At 33.1% G+C, this 16213-nt stretch overlaps 1 protein-coding gene across 1 annotated transcript in view; it reads left to right on the top strand.

The window, feature by feature from the left end:
• Positions 1-14502, top strand: part of GPR137C (G protein-coupled receptor 137C) — a 52905-nt gene extending 38403 nt beyond the window's left edge. The window contains exons 4-7 of the mRNA XM_079913224.1: positions 11469-11618; positions 12854-12979; positions 13149-13267; positions 14314-14502. Of these exons, the coding sequence (XP_079769350.1) occupies positions 11469-11618; positions 12854-12979; positions 13149-13267; positions 14314-14491 (573 nt within the window). The 3' untranslated portion in view covers positions 14492-14502. The remainder of the gene's footprint in view (positions 1-11468; positions 11619-12853; positions 12980-13148; positions 13268-14313) is intronic.
• Positions 14503-16213: the final 1711 nt, after the last annotated feature.

Raw genomic sequence — 16213 nt, 5'->3', positions numbered from 1 at the left:
TGGACCCAACCTTCTACAGAAAGCAAAGATAAATTCTGGACAAAATATAAAAAGCACTGAAGGCACTGGAGAGCAACCCCTTAGAAGAAGGAACCGACACAGTGAGTTTCCTATTTTTTACAGCTTCTAGCCTGAGGGAAAGTCCCATCCATGGGGCAGCCAAAACTTGAAGAGAAACCTTCTATTTTACTTGCTTGAAGAATCATAGGACAAAATTCAAGAAACTATTCCAGATGGAAAGTGAGTGGGAAATCTCGGGAAGAAGATAGCCAGATAGAGGAAGCTCCAAATTCTGATTATGCACTCTGCCAAATTTTTATCCGATACCTGAACTAAGCATGTGCAGGACATACTCCAAGCAGCAGCACAGTTAAGGATAAAGAAATTGAACTGAGATTTCAGCTGCTATCCATTCATGGGAGATAGTTTGGGATTTGAGTCTAGCCAGGTTAATTATTTGCTAAAAATAAATTTTAAAAAAAATTTAAGGGAAAAAAAGAAAAAATACTTTTCAGAGGACTATAACAACATCCAGACTCTAAAACATGGCACTCACAATGTCCAAAACACAATCCAAGGTCTCTAGATATATGAAGAAACAGGAAAAATTTAACTCATACTCAAGAACAAAAATCAAAACTCAAAAAGCAATCATTGGTGGCAGTCCCCCACAGATGACCCAGATGTTGGATTTATCAGACAAAGATTTTATAATATGCTCAAGGATGTGAAGGAAAATATACTTGAATGAATGAATAAATAAGAAATCTCAGAGAAATAGAAACTATTTTTAAAAACTACCAGAAATTTTAGAATTAAAAAATACAATATTTAAATAGTCACTAGTTGTGCTTAGCAGCAGATTGGAGATGAAAGAAGAGTCAATGAACTTAAATCAACAGAAATTATCCAATCTGAAGAACAGAGGATATTGGGGGTAAAGATGATAATAAAATGAACAGAGCCTCAGGGCCAAATTATGTATAATTGGAATTCCCAAAGGAAAAGAGGGAGAAAATGAGATTGGAAAAAAATATTTGAGGAAATATGACCTAAATTTTCCAGTTTTGATGAAAGACATAAATTTATAGTTTCATGAAGCTCAACTAAGCCCAATCAGGATAAATATATAGACAATCTTACCTAAGTTCATTGTACTCAAAGTGCTTAAAACCAAAAAGAAAAAGAAAATTTTGAGAGCGAAGAAAAATGACATATACATAAGGGAACATTGATTCAAATGATCACTCACTTCTCATCAGATATAATGGAGCCAGAAAACTTGGTAACAATGTCTTTGAAATGCTGAAAGAAAAATGCTGTCAACTCTGAAATCTACATCAAGTGAAAATATTCATAAAGAATGATGAAGAAATAAAAAACATCTTCAGGTAAAAGAAAACTAAGAGGGTTCATTATCGACAGACCTATACTACAAGAAATGCTAAGAAAATTCTCAGACTGATGGGAAATAAAATCGGCTTGGATTTTAGCTCTTCAGGAAGGAATGAAGAACACAAGAAATAATAAATATGTGGGTAAATATAATTTCTTAATTTCTTTAAAATAAATGTGACTGTGCAAAGCAAAAATTATAACATGTGAGGCTTACATATGTAGATATAATACATAATTCTCTATATAGTATATATAACAACTATAGCACTGTAGCATCAAGGACAGGGCCTGTATGGTTGCAATTCTCACATTTTACATCAGTGGTATGATATTAACTATTGCTTAGACTATGAAAAGTTAAGGATATATATTATAATCCCTAGAGCAGTGATTCTCAAATTTTTTGGTCTCAAGCTCCCATTACACTCCTAAGAATTATTGAGGACCCCAAAGAGCTTTTGTTTATGTAGATTATATCTACCTATATATACATTTTAGAAAAAAAAATTGAGAAATTTTAAAAATATTCATTTATTGATTTAAAATGCCAATAATAAATCCATTATATGTTAACACGAATAACATTTTATGCTAAATAATTATATTTTCCAAAACAAAAATAAATAGCGAGAAGATTGACATTGTTATACATTTTGCAAATCTCTTTAATGTCTGACATAATAGAAGACAGCTGGATTTTCATGTCTGCTTCTGCATTCAATCTGTTGTGATATGTTGTTTAGGTTGAAGTATATGAAGAAAATCCATCCTCACAAATATATGTAGTTGGAAAATGGAGGAGAATTTTAATAGCCTTTTCAGATAATTGTGGATATTCTTCTCTAATACTACACCAAAACTCTGAAGTGGAGGTTTCTTAAAGGTTAGTTGCCGTGTGGAATCTAAAATGATATTAGTGAACTTTCTGTACTCTCCATTGGTCTATCTTGCACTTTGAATGAGTTTGTAACATCATGCATTGATCATTAGAAAAGAGTGGTCACAGATCTTCAAAATGTTGATACATTTCATTAGACAATAACCTAAATCACATTTGTTAATATCACCAGCAATCTCATTCGAAAAGTATTTAAGTTTTGGGAAGCTGCCAGTCTTACAGTGGATACAAACGCTTACAAGTTTTCAAAAATTCTGATTTTCACTTGAAAGTTCATATTTCATCATTGGCCATAAATACTGTCAGATGTTTTCTTTGACATGACAGGCTCATTTCATTTATTTTTCAAAAAATATATGCCCATTAACCAAGTCTGAATAACCATTGTTTGTCTGCCATAGTTGTCTGTTAAGTAGAAAATGGAATTTCATGAAAAAAGTGGTTAGTTCAGCTCACAAGTCAAGTAATCACATAAGTGCTTCTCCTCTCCTCAAGAATGCTTCAGGATGCGGCAGAATTTCTTTAAGTGTGTGTCTTATTTCATCACACAGAATATTAAATAGACACGTACTCTAGGGTCAATATTTAATAAATATTTTCACTGCTTCATCAATGATATTCTTTTTTTCTTTCTTTTCTTTTTTTTTTTTTTGTCTGCATTGGGTCTTCATTGCTGCGCGTGGGCTTTCTCTAGTTGCAGAGAGCAGGGGCTACTCTTTGTTGCAGTGCACAGGCTTCTCATTGCAGTGGCTTCTCTTGCTGCGGTGCACAGGATCTAGGTGCACAGGCTTCAGTGGTTGCAGCACTCGGGCTCAGTAGTTGTGGCTCACGGGCTCTAGGGTGAGCGGGCTTCAGTAGTTGTGGCTCACAGGCCTAGTTGTTCCACAGCATGTGGGATCTTCCTGGAACAGGGATCAAACCCGTGTCCCCTGCATTGGCAGGTGGATTCTTAACTGCTGTACCACCAGGGAAGTCCCTTCATCAAGGAGATTCTTAAGTGAAGCTTTCTTTTTTAACTGGGAGTGCATAGTAGTGAAGAATACAATACAGTTTGGTGACACTGCATTGATTTGTGCTAAGACCGAAAGTTTTACCCACCATTGCTTTTGTACCATTAGTGAGATTATCAGTACAATTGGCCCAGGATAAACAATCAGAAGAATTTTCAACACTTTGAATATTTCAGTACTACTTGTGTTTCTTCTCAGGCATTGACATAAAAGAATGCCCTCTTGGATGATTAGTTGCTACTGAATGAATATAAACAAAATGCTGAATGAATTTTGAATATAAAAAAATTATGAATATAATTGATGAATATAAACAAAATTAGTCCTTCTATATCAGATTAATATATTTGTAAGGCAAAAATACAAGTCTATTGACAAGACATTAAATCACTATGTTTTCAGCTAAATCTTTGAATCAGTGAATTTCTATCTTGGAAAATGACAGTGCCATAATTTCTTTTATGGACTTTTCATCCAGCAGGCATTCAGCAATATTAACTGTACAAGGCTTTACTAGTCTCTCAGCTACTATGAGTGCTTCGCCAGCCAATGCAATATAGTAATTTAGCCTGTAAAATGCCTGAGTGGCTTTTTAATTTCTAGTCTGGAAAGTAATAAAAACAATTTGTGGTGTTTAAAGTGCTCACCACACCTGCATTTAAAATTTCAATTCCTTGTGCTTGAAACTCTGAATGATTGGTCTCAAAATGATGCTGCAGCTTAACTTGGACATAATGTTCTGTCACAGCAGACACAATAAGGTAAATTATTAACGTTTATAAAACCTATTGAAAGTTAGTTTTCATTGCACTTCATTTGATAAAACAAAACAAGAAATCAGTTTCACCCAATTACTTTGATGTAGATTTCTTTCTTCATTGAACCAGAGAATTCTAACACTTTCATCTTTCTCAGCATCTTAGAGGTAAACAAAGAAGCTGTATGTAGAGAAAAATATTTTTTATTGTGACAAAATATACGTAACATAAAATTTACCATTTTAACCAGTTTTAAATGTACAGTTCAGTGGCATTAAGTACATTCACACTGTTGTGCAACCATCACCACTATCCATCTCCAGAACATCTTCATCCCATACTGAAACTTTGTACGAATGAAACAGTAAGTCCCCAATCCTCAGCCAATAATCCATTCTTAAATATGAAAAAAATTTTCATCTTAGAGTAAAATTATTAATTTCTAAAATAGTTTAATATTAAATTAAAATTTTTTTAAGTGTTTGAAAAAAATTCTTAAATATTATAAAACAAATCTGTAAATTGTACGTATTCTTGTTGTGCTGCCATGTAGATACAAGGAAAATTTTAGGATTTCCAAATAACTACTTGTTTGGTAATAATGAGGTTTTATCAGATATAGCAGGTATAACCAAAGAAAACTAACAAGAACCCAGTAAAGGTACAGAGAACAAGCTGAGTTAATCTCTGAAAATGCATATATTTATACCCTAATTCTATTATATCAGGAACCTAGAAAACACAAGAACACACATGTACACAGAGTGTTGAAACCATCATATATCATAGAGCCACTGGGAAACTCTGCTGTATATACAAAAGAGAATGAGAATATAATAGGCAAATAACATCTTATTACTCTTTTTTTTAATCATTTTGATTTTGATCTTTAAGGTCCCTGGACCACACTTTAAGAACTGTTGCCCTAGAACAACCACTTAAGGCAAAAAGCAAAACAAAACAAAACAAAGAAATAGAAAAGTATAGTTAAAAGTTCAATGGATAAATTAAAATGGAGTTCTAAAAAATATTCAGTTAACCCACAAGAATGCAGAAAATGATGGAGAGAGGAACAACAAATAAACAATGTCAACAACAAAGCACAAGAAGGGCAAACAGAAAGCAAATAGTAAAATGTAAGACCTAAATCTAAACATATCACTAATTATATTAAATCTTAATGGAGTACACACTCCTGTTAAAATGTAGAGACTGTCAAAATGAATTTCTAAAAAAACAAGGCCCATCTATACTCTGGCTTCCGGAATGCACTTTAAATAAATATAAAGACAGATAATAAGTTAAAAATAATTAGATGGAAACTAATATACTATTCATTCAGTAAGTATTAGAAGGCACTTTAATATCAGATAAAAGAGACTTCAAAACAAAGGGTATTACCAGATATAAAAAGGTAAGCAAAGGATATTACCAAATATAAAGAGGTACATTTCATCAGAAAGACATAAAAATCATAAATGTGTACATGAAGCCAAATTGTAGGAATAAAGAGGGGAAAAAAGACTTACCAAATAGTAAGAAAAAAAGGGGGAAAAATCTCTACAATCATAGATGGAGATTTTAATGCCCCATACTCAGAAGTTGATAAAAGAAAAAATCAGTAGACATAGAAAATCTGAACAACACTATCAACACCTCTGAGCTAACTGACTCCCAATAACTGGAGAATATACATTCCTTTCAGTTGATCATGGAAGTGGTCATCAAAATAAACCATACAGTGGACCATAAGACAGGTATCAATCAAAGAATGAAAAGGACTGGAATCAAAGAATGTAGTCTGGCCACAATGCAATTAAGTATCAATAACAACATGATATCTTCTTAAAAATCCAAATATTTAGAAATTATGCAACATAATTACAAATAACCCATGGGGAAAAGAAGAAATCACAAGGGAAATTAGAAAATATTTCAAACTGAAGAATAGTGAAAAACAATATACCAATATTTGTGGGATGCAGCTAAAATAATGCTTGAAGAGAAAAATACAGCTTTAAATGCTATATTAGAAAAGGAGAAAGATATAAAATCAGTGACCTAAGGTTTCACCTTAGAAAAAGCTGGGGGAAACTATGAAAAAGTTTTTTGTTTTTTGTTTTTAAGTAAGTCCAAAGTAAGTAGAAGAACTGAAATAATAAAGGTAAAAATAGAGATCAGTGAAACAGAAAATAAACTATAGAGAAATTAAAGCCAAAAGTTAATTCTTCTAATAGGTCAACAAATTTGATGTACCAAAAAAGGCAGAGTGAAAATACAAATTGCCAATACCATGAATAAAAGAGGGACAATCACAATAGATCTTATAGACATTAAAAGAAAAATGAGGGAATATTATGAGCAAATCCTTGTGGATAAATTTGACAACTTAGATGAAATGGACAAATTAAAAAAAAATACAACATAACAAAATTAATTAAAGATAAAATACCAAATATAAATAGCCCCATATTTATTAAAGAAATCGAATTTGTTATCAGAAATTTCTCCCAAAACTCCAAACCTAGATGGTTTCACTGGTTAATTTTATCAAATATTTAAAGAAGAAATAGCACCAATAGTAAACAAACTCTTTTGAAAATAGAGGAGAAAGGAACACTTCCTAACATGTTTTATGAGAACAGCATTACTCTGATACCAAAACTTGACAAAGACATTATTAAACAAATAAAAATTAGGGGCTTCTCTGGTGGCGCAGTGGTTGGGAGTCCGCCTGCCGATGCAGGGACACAGGTTCGTGCCCCGGTCAGGGAAGATCCCACATGCCGCGGAGCGGCTGGGCCCGTGAGCCATGGCCACTGAGCCTGCGCGTCCGGAGACTGTGCTCGGCAGTGGGAGAGGCCACAGCAGTGAGAGGCCTGCGTACCGCAAAAAAAAAAAAAATTAAAAATAGATAAATAAATAAAAATTATACACTAGTACCTCTTATACTTAGAGATACAGAATCTAAGCAACATATAAAAAGGATAATACATCATGACTAAAAAGAGTTTATCCCAGGAATGCAACATGGGTTTAACATTTGAAAATCAGTCACTGTAATTCACTACATTGAGAGAACAAAGGAGAAAAACCAAATAATCATTTGAATAGATGTAGAAAAAACATTTGACAGAATTCAACACCGTGAATTTTAAATTCATGATTTAAAATAACATGATTAAAAATTTAATAACATGAATAAAATTCATGATTTAAAAATAACAACAATGAAATGTTCAGCCAATAGGGAATAGAAGGAATGTTCCTCAATCTGATAAAGGAGGTCTGTAAAAAACCTGCAATCAGTGTCATACTTAAAGTATTGAATGTTTTGCCCCTAAGGTTGGGAACAAAGCAAGGATGCCCACTCTCACCATTTCTATTCAATATTCTAATAAAACAAAAACAAAAAGGTATGAAATTGGAAATTAAGAAGTAAAACTGTCTCTAATTGCAGATAACATGATTGTTTATGTAAAGCATCCTAAGGAATCTACTAAACAGCTACTAGCAAATTCTCAGAAAATTACATTGTATTTTCATATATACCAGGAGCAATCAGTTAGAGAATGAAATTCAAAAAGCAATTCTATAACATTAATAGCATAAAAAAACAAAATACTTAGGAATAAATTTTGCAAAAAACAAGCAATACCTCTATACTAAAAACTATAAAATAATACTGAGAGAAATTAAAAAGACATAAATCAATGAAGACCATTGTTCATGGATTGGAAGATGCAGTATTTTTAAGATAGCAATTCTCCCCAAAATGATCTATAGATTCAATGCAATCCCAATCATAATACTACCTTGAGGTTTTAAAAAATAGAAATTGACAAGTTTATTCTAAAATTTATATGGAAATAAAAAGGACCCAAAATACTTAAAAAGTAGCACTTTCCAATAGAACTTTCTGCGATGATGAAAATATTCTATATCTGCACTATTCAGTATGTGACTACTGAGCACTCGAAAGAGGGCTAGTCCGAAAGAAACCGATCTTTTAATTTAATTTAGTTTAAATGTAAATATGTAAGTACTCACATGTGGCTAATGGCTATTATATTGAACAGTGCAGAAGGTAACTCTGAAAAAGAAGAGGACTTAGACTACATGACTTTGAAACTTAGTATAAAGCTACAGTAATTAAGACAGTGTGTTACTGGCATAAAACAGATCAATGAAACAGAATAGAGAGCCTGGAAACAATCCACACTTATATAGTCTTTGATTTTTGACAAAGAAGCTAAAGCAATTCAAAGGGAAAGGAAGTCTTTTTAGCTAGTAGTGCTGGAAGAACTGGTTATCCACATGAAATAAAATGAAACTTTAGTTCCATCTCATATTATACACACACACACAAATTCAAAATGGATCGCAAACTTAAATATAACTGAAAAAATTCTAAAGCTTTTAAAACCAAACACAGGAGACTCTCTTTACAATTTGGGTATAGGCAAAGGTCTCTTAGGCAGGTCACTGAAAGTAATCACAAGAGAATAAATTCATAAACTAGACTTAATTAAAATTTAAAATTTCCCATCAAAAGACAAGACTAAGAAAATGCAAAGGCAAGCCACAGACTTCAAGAAAATATTTGCAATACATACATCTGATAAGGAACTCATTTCCAGCATACATAGAGACCACCTACAACTCAATAATTTTCAAAAAGACAACCCAATTTAAAAATGGTCAAAGATATGAACAGACTTTTCACAAAGAAGATATACAAATGGCCAATAAGCACAATATAATCAGTCACCCGGGGAAATGCAAATTAAAACCAAAATATCCACCAGCATGGCTAAAATGAAAAAGATTGACAACCCCAAATGTTGTCTAGGAATTGGAACAACTGGAACTCCCATACTCTGTTGGAAGTACATCCATTTTGGAAAAAGATCTGGCAGTTTCTTATACAGCTGAACTTATACCTACCATATCACCCAGCAATTCCACTGTTAGATATTTACCTAAAAGAAGTGAAAGCAGCGTATGTCCAGAAAAAGATTTGAATAAGAACGTTCAGAAACAGTCCATCAACAGAAAAAATGGATAAACAAATTCTCACGTAAACAAACTCATGTAATTATACAGTGGAATTAGTGTGGCTAACTGTCCTGGTTTGCCTGGAACTGAGAAGTTTTGGGGGACGTGGGACTTTCAGTCTAAAACTAGGAAACTTTTTTTTTAATAGGAAACTTATGAGCAAACCAGGAATTGGTCACCCTAATAGTCCACCTCAGCAATACAAACACCTAACTACTGGTACATCCAACAACATGGATGAATCTCAAAACATTATGCTAAGTGAATGATACCTACACAAGGAGTTCATATCCTATGATTCCATTTATGTGAAGTTCTAGAGTAGGCAGAACTAAGTTGTGGTAAAAGAAAAAAGCAGGAGAGTATTTGCGCTGGGGAGTTGGCTGATGGGGAAGGGATGTGAGGGAATGTTCGGGAGTGATGGTAATGTTCTCTATTTGTATACACATTTGTCAAAACTCAATGAATGGTAAGTTGAGGTTTCTGCATATCTGCATCTAAAAATACCTGTAAACAAATACTGAACTCTAGTCAATGATATGCATGCTGGAGTGAGGTCTAACTCTTCTTTACTTGTCAAGTGTGGAATTTCTAAAAATGTGGTATGTAGATGTCAGAGGTGGAGGAAGGGAGAATCATTCCTTGAGGATTGCTCCTGAGTGGAATTGTTTGTCATGACTTTTCAGTTTAGGAAGATTTTCTTTAACTTTTCGAGAGCACTTTCCAGGTGGCTGAATCCTTATCTTTTGTTTTATAATCCTGTATTTTGTGAGAAGGATCTTATTTTGTTCTCTAAATCGGTGGGCTTCTTTCTCTATGTATGTAATTTGACTGCAATTTTATTAATTGCTTTGATATTATTCTTTGCTTTTTTCTCATACTTTTGTAGTTTTTATAGTATTTACAAGTATAAGCAGAGTATCTCCATATTATAAGATGTATTTTTAGCAGTCACTTTATATCTCAAAGCAGTGACTGTAAATTTACTTATGGTTATGTTAAAGGACAGTAACGCTTACAGCATTCTAACTTTTCTTGCTACCTAACTTTTCTTTAATAATATAGTACTTTTAAAATGGAAACTGGATTGCTTTTAGATCAGCTTTTTATTAACAACATTTTTGGGGGGATTCACAAAAATAAAAATGTACATTGTAGAAAATTTTAGCCTTGATTAAAAAATTTAATCTTGCTAGAATTTTATTTATTTTCACACATCCTTTTTGCTATGGTAGTAGGTCAGCTCAGAGAAGGTACTCTTTTGCTATTTCAACATCTTTCAAGATATATTTCATCTTTTAGTTTGCTTTCTTCTCATATACCTCTAAAATGTGTTGTTCTTGTAAGGAAATCAGCTATAATAATGGTTCTCAATCCTACCAAACCCAGTGACCCCTTCTAATAACATTTTAATAACCTATTTCTATCTGAAATTAATAGATTGTTTAACATAACTACACACACAACTTCAAATGTTCAGTGCAATTTGCCCTAAATGTAATATAAAGAGGAAATAAAAGGAAAGTAATTAATAAATATTTCAGTATGTAAATTTGGGGCGATGTAGTAGTCAGATGCTTGTATCTATACATAGAAATTGTGACTGAGACAGCTATAAATGCACACTGTTACAGGTGTGTTGCTTTGGTGCTTTACATACCACAAGCAGTATTGTTGTCAGTTTCATGCCTTTCTGAAATAGTTGACCATTCTTGATAAAGTTCTGAACAAGAAACGAAGGACAAATTTCCCTCAATTTACAGTATTTGGGGAAATGGTGAAAGGCTTAGTAATAAAATATTTTGGATTTGAAAGTGCATTTGGGTGCCTGCATCATTTTGTCATCAACATAACAGCATCAACAGAGGAATAACATCAACTAACAGAATCTAATAGAACAAAGCAAATAGCACAGCAGTTGTATTTCTATTTTAATTTTTCATCTTACTGGAAATTAAGTGTGTCAAACGGACTAATGCTTTTATTTCCCATTCTTTTCTCATTATGACAAAACTACCTCTCTGATTAACATCAATTAAAGCTCAGATCTTTTGCCAAGTTGTTTATTCCTATACTACTTAAGGTAACCTTGGCAGAAAAAAATCATCCTCCAGCTGCCACTGGGCAAGTTGGCAAAGAACTTATTTGTATTAACAGGGTAGTTTAAACACAAGTGGTTCTAAAAATAGGAATTGTAAAGCAAGATAATCAAGAGTTTATTTCAACTGGTGCTCACTCAGTGTTTTCTAGGAGTGCATTGCAAGAGGTGACTATATTGTATATGGATGAATGGCCTGTCTTGACAAATGTGCGGGGTTTCATGATGATGAATTTTTTTTCTTTTAGGGTATGTCTCTGTGCCAGACTGTTGTCGTAGGCTCTGTAGTCATTCTTCTCTACTCTTCAAGAGCATGTTATAATTTGGTGGTGATCACCATATCTCAGGATACATTAGAAAGTCCATTTAATTATGGCTGGGATAATCTTTCAGATAAGGTAAGTACCTAGCATGTATTGCCAATCTAAGTGTATGATAATGAAGTTAGCCTGACTAGGAGAATGTTTTAAGTGTTTGACTTACAAACACTTTTATGGAATCTCTAGCTACTCTCAGTAATCATACTTAAAAGTTCTATGTTTAAAAATCCTCATTTATATGTGGCACTTGAAATCATTCTTCAGAGAGAACTTCTCTCAAAGTAGTATTTTCTTTTCTTTTTGTTAATAATACTAACAGTGCCTTAAATCTATTGGTCATAAACTTATTTTACTAGTTTTTAAAGGATAGTATTTAAATATCTCTAGATAAATTGGTTGCCTGTCATTAGCTAGTGAATATGGTTATATATTTAATTTGTTAGGATGAAATTAATTCTCTCTTACCCAAGAGCTACATATAACCTAAATATTTGGTTCAGTTTTAGATGTATGACTTATGAAAATCTGGCATTATCAGTCTTGATAATGGGAGAGCATTCGTAGTTCCTTGGATGTCCAGGTGTTTTCTGTAGTGATTCCTGGTGTCCTAGCTATGCATATTTGACTTCCCAGTGTTCTCCATCCTTTACCTAGAAGTACATTTTGACATGGGTACATGTCATATCTTTATTTATATTAATTTAACTTTGTACTGAATTTAAGGCATTGTGGGATACTATTTTATCTGAATTTCAGTTACCTTTCTAAGAAGGAATTTTCACGTGTGGTTCCATGTAGCAGATTCCCTTCACTCCTTTTCCCATTTCTCTCTTCCCACATCTATTAAAATAGAAACAAATCCAACATGGAGTTTAAGCCCAAAAGCATGTTTTTAAGTAGCAACAGAGCTGAGCGACTTGCATGTTACATTTCTCTACAGGTATAACTCAGGGTAAGTGTAATTATTTTGCCTTTGGAGCAGCTGGAACCAGTAGTCCCTTTTATAATTCTCCTTAGACTATGGGGCCTAAACTGTCTACCCCATTACCCATGTATTTAAAATATTTTCATAAATTGATGTATTGAAAAAGTTAGTACCTCTTTATTCTACTTAATAGCAAAGCATTTTTATGACCTTTAAAGGGTAAATATCACTACATGAGAAACCATAAAATATAGAAAATTAATTTAGAGTTTTATGTGCTTGTAAGTTGATGTTTTAACTTACCCTACCTGAAGCAAGTTGATTGTGGAGGGTGATTTCTTACACATAAAACAGATTTTAAAATTGCTCTGCCATATTCTATTTACAGGCTCATGTAAAAGACATAAGTGGAGAAGAGTATATAGTATTTGGAATGGTCCTCTTTCTGTGGGAACATGTGCCAGCATGGTCGGTGGTACTGTTTTTCCGGGCACAGAGATTAAACCAGAACTTGGTATGATGTCATAATATTACCTAATGTTTGTTCTCCTTATTTTAAAAAATAATGGAACATTTATATTGATTTTCTATTTTTGGCAAAGACTAAAAAGCATTATAGATCCAGGCCTCCTTTCCTAGTTGAAAAGTAAATCTTCTTATGCTATCTAATACTTTGTTCACAGGCACCTGCTGGCATGATAAATAGTCACAGTTACAGTTCCAGAGCATACTTCTTTGACAATCCAAGACGATATGATAGTGATGATGACTTGCCAAGACTGGGAAGTTCAAGAGAAGGAAGGTAGATGTACTGAATTAGTACTGACATAGATTCAAGAGAACAAATCTAAGCTTTAACCCAAATATGAAAAGGGTGATTTGCTGATATATGTCAATAAATAAGATCATTTAACATTGGAGCTTAGAACAGTAGATGTTAAACCCATGATGGGACCTGTACTATAAAGAATTATCATCTGATTCTAAGCCCATATATTACCTTTATTTGAGAAATTTCTTTGGGGGTAAAATGGTACCATTTCATTGCAGGATTCCTTGTTAGTTCAGAGCTGATGGGGGTTGGTGAGCAGGGAAGAAATACTATTATAGTGATTTTATATGTTTCCATATCTAGTCTGCTGTTCAAAATCCACAGAGAAACCCTAGATAAACTCTTGCAAAGCTTAGTGCCATAGAAAATCTTCATGTGCCCTACTTGTTGCAAAATCTTTGCAAGTCCATACCATTAGCTATGTGGCAGTGCAAAGAGAAAGCCTTAATGCACACCTTAATGCTTTGAGTTTGATGTAAAAGTTTGATGTAAAGCCTTAATGCTTTGAGTTTGATGTAGCATTTTCTATAATCCTTACTTCATCTGGACAAGTTACTTAACCTCAGTTTTTTTAGTCTGTTTTCATCTGTTAGATAGGGATTATAATAGAACCTATCTGATAGGATGGTTGTAAAGATTAAATGAGTGTGTGTGTGTGTAAACATACTGTACATATGTATGTATATTCACATATATATACACACACACAAACATGTCTTAGAATAGAACCTACTACATAATAAGCACTATATTGTTATTATTATTATCTGATAATCAAGTTCTACTAGTTTTGAGTGGTATTAATTCATTATTTTCTAATATGTGATATAGAATCAAGGATATTAGATAAAAGTCATTGCATTTTGTAGAGAACCATTATGTTATTTAGCAAAGAACGTATTTCAATATATTCGATACTAACTGTATTATAAAATTCACTGAAAACTAAAAATGCCAACATGACTTATTACATCCTGATCACAGTCCTTTGGCTTTTTTGCCCTTTTTTGTTGCAGTTTATCAAATTCACAAGGTTTGGGCTGGTATGGCACCATGACTGGGTGTGGCAGCAACAGTTACACAGTCTCTCCCCACCTGAATGGACCTATGACAGATACTGCTCCTTTGCTCTTTACTTGTAGTAATTTAGATATGAACAATCACCATAGCTTATATGTAACACCACAAAACTGATGGCATTACCAAGTCGTGATTCTTCAATCGTTTTCCGTGAATGTGTATATCCTGTGTGTTTAAATTACATCTACATAAACATTCCATTATCTGTTGCAACCGAAAACAAAGCCTCGAAATGTGGCCGTGTCCAGTGGGGGACACGGCTGTTCCTTTTGACCTCGTCCTGGTAAAGTGAAGTGCAGTGGAAAGTTTGGAGCGGGAGAAAAGAGGGATTAGATCTTAAGGCACTTGATGGCCTCCAAGCATCCTGACTTTGGAACGTCAAATGCATAGTTGCATATTTGCACTTTTATCTTTGTCCTGAAAGAGTACACTGCAGTCCCCAAAGTCATACCCAGTGTTCACATTGGGATATTATGTTGTACACCGAATTAGGAGGCAATTTCCCTACAAAAATCAAAGCCTGTATATTCAGCAGTGTACTCCATGTGGAATTCTTACCCAATAAAGTTTATAGTGTGAACAGTGCACAGAATGAAGGCATACAAATGTACCATTCTTTTAAAAGATCTACTAAAAAGTATGTAATCACTGAAGATAGTTCTTTTAAGCATGATTGTACAGTACCAACTGAAATTATTCAAATAATCATTTTAAACAAATGACAGTAGTAATCCTTTACAGTGAGGACCAGCAGTGTTCTTTGGAAAGCCACAGTCATTTCTTCAAGAGGAAAGTATACCAGTCAAAATTATGTGGCTACTTTGAGTAGATTTGGTCAAGTGATTATTTTGTATGATTAAGATATATGTAGTAGTTTAAGCATGATTCTTCAAGAAAGCAATAGTAATTTTTGCATAGGGAGATTTCGGTAGACACTTCTTGGGACTAAACAAGTTTACAGATGCATTTAAGAACTATTCACAAAATGTATAATTCTGAGTTAAAACATGAATACATTTTCAAAGGCATTCAATTTAGCTGAAACAAAATATAGGTAATCTTACTTATTCCTACTGAATCAGGATTATCCTCAGGTAAATTAAATCATGATACGTTATTGCAGTGAACTCAAGTGCAATACTTTGTAAGACATGTAATTCCTCCTTTAGTTTTCACATTTTTATATCTTGTATATGGGAAAAGCCAAATTAAATTTAATTCAAATTAATTCCAGCAGTAGACTAAATGAACAACTTATGTAAATGTACTAACTAGGTAAGTATAAAACCAGTGGTTCACAATATTGGAATACTTTTAGAATTACATTAAAACTGTCTTGGATGTCCTACCTTGGATCTAAAAAATAATACATGGTAGGCTAAGGTAATAGAGAATTTTAAAATGCACTTTCTACCAGTGTCTATATGGAAAGAAGTAGATGCTGAATACCTCAAGATGCCAAGGTAATGGGCACACTGGGAAGTTGTCACAACATGCTTAAAGATGACTAACTATATATACAATTGTTTGCTGATCTATTTCTTCAGAACTGGAACTAATACAACTATCCTTTTCTGTCTTTACTTTGATTGGAAAGTTATGTTTTATTTCTACTCTTACATAAAATACCTTTCAACTTTTTGATTAATTGATTCAGTAACTTCATAAAAGTATAACAATAAGTGAAACCCCAAGAAAAAAATGAAATTTATAATGCTTTTGATCTTTTGGAAGGCTGGTACACAGCCAAAGAAATTTCATCTTTTTATCATACAAAATGATTCTGAATTCAGTTAAAAGCATAAACTTATAAATGTTACTTTGGGTTTATTTATA

Source organism: Stenella coeruleoalba (genome assembly GCF_951394435.1).
Source record: "Stenella coeruleoalba genome assembly, chromosome: 2".
Taxonomy (NCBI): Eukaryota; Metazoa; Chordata; class Mammalia; order Artiodactyla; family Delphinidae; genus Stenella; species Stenella coeruleoalba.
The sequence above is the reverse complement of the archived record's forward strand: the minus strand, read 5'-3'. Positions and strand labels throughout refer to the sequence as shown.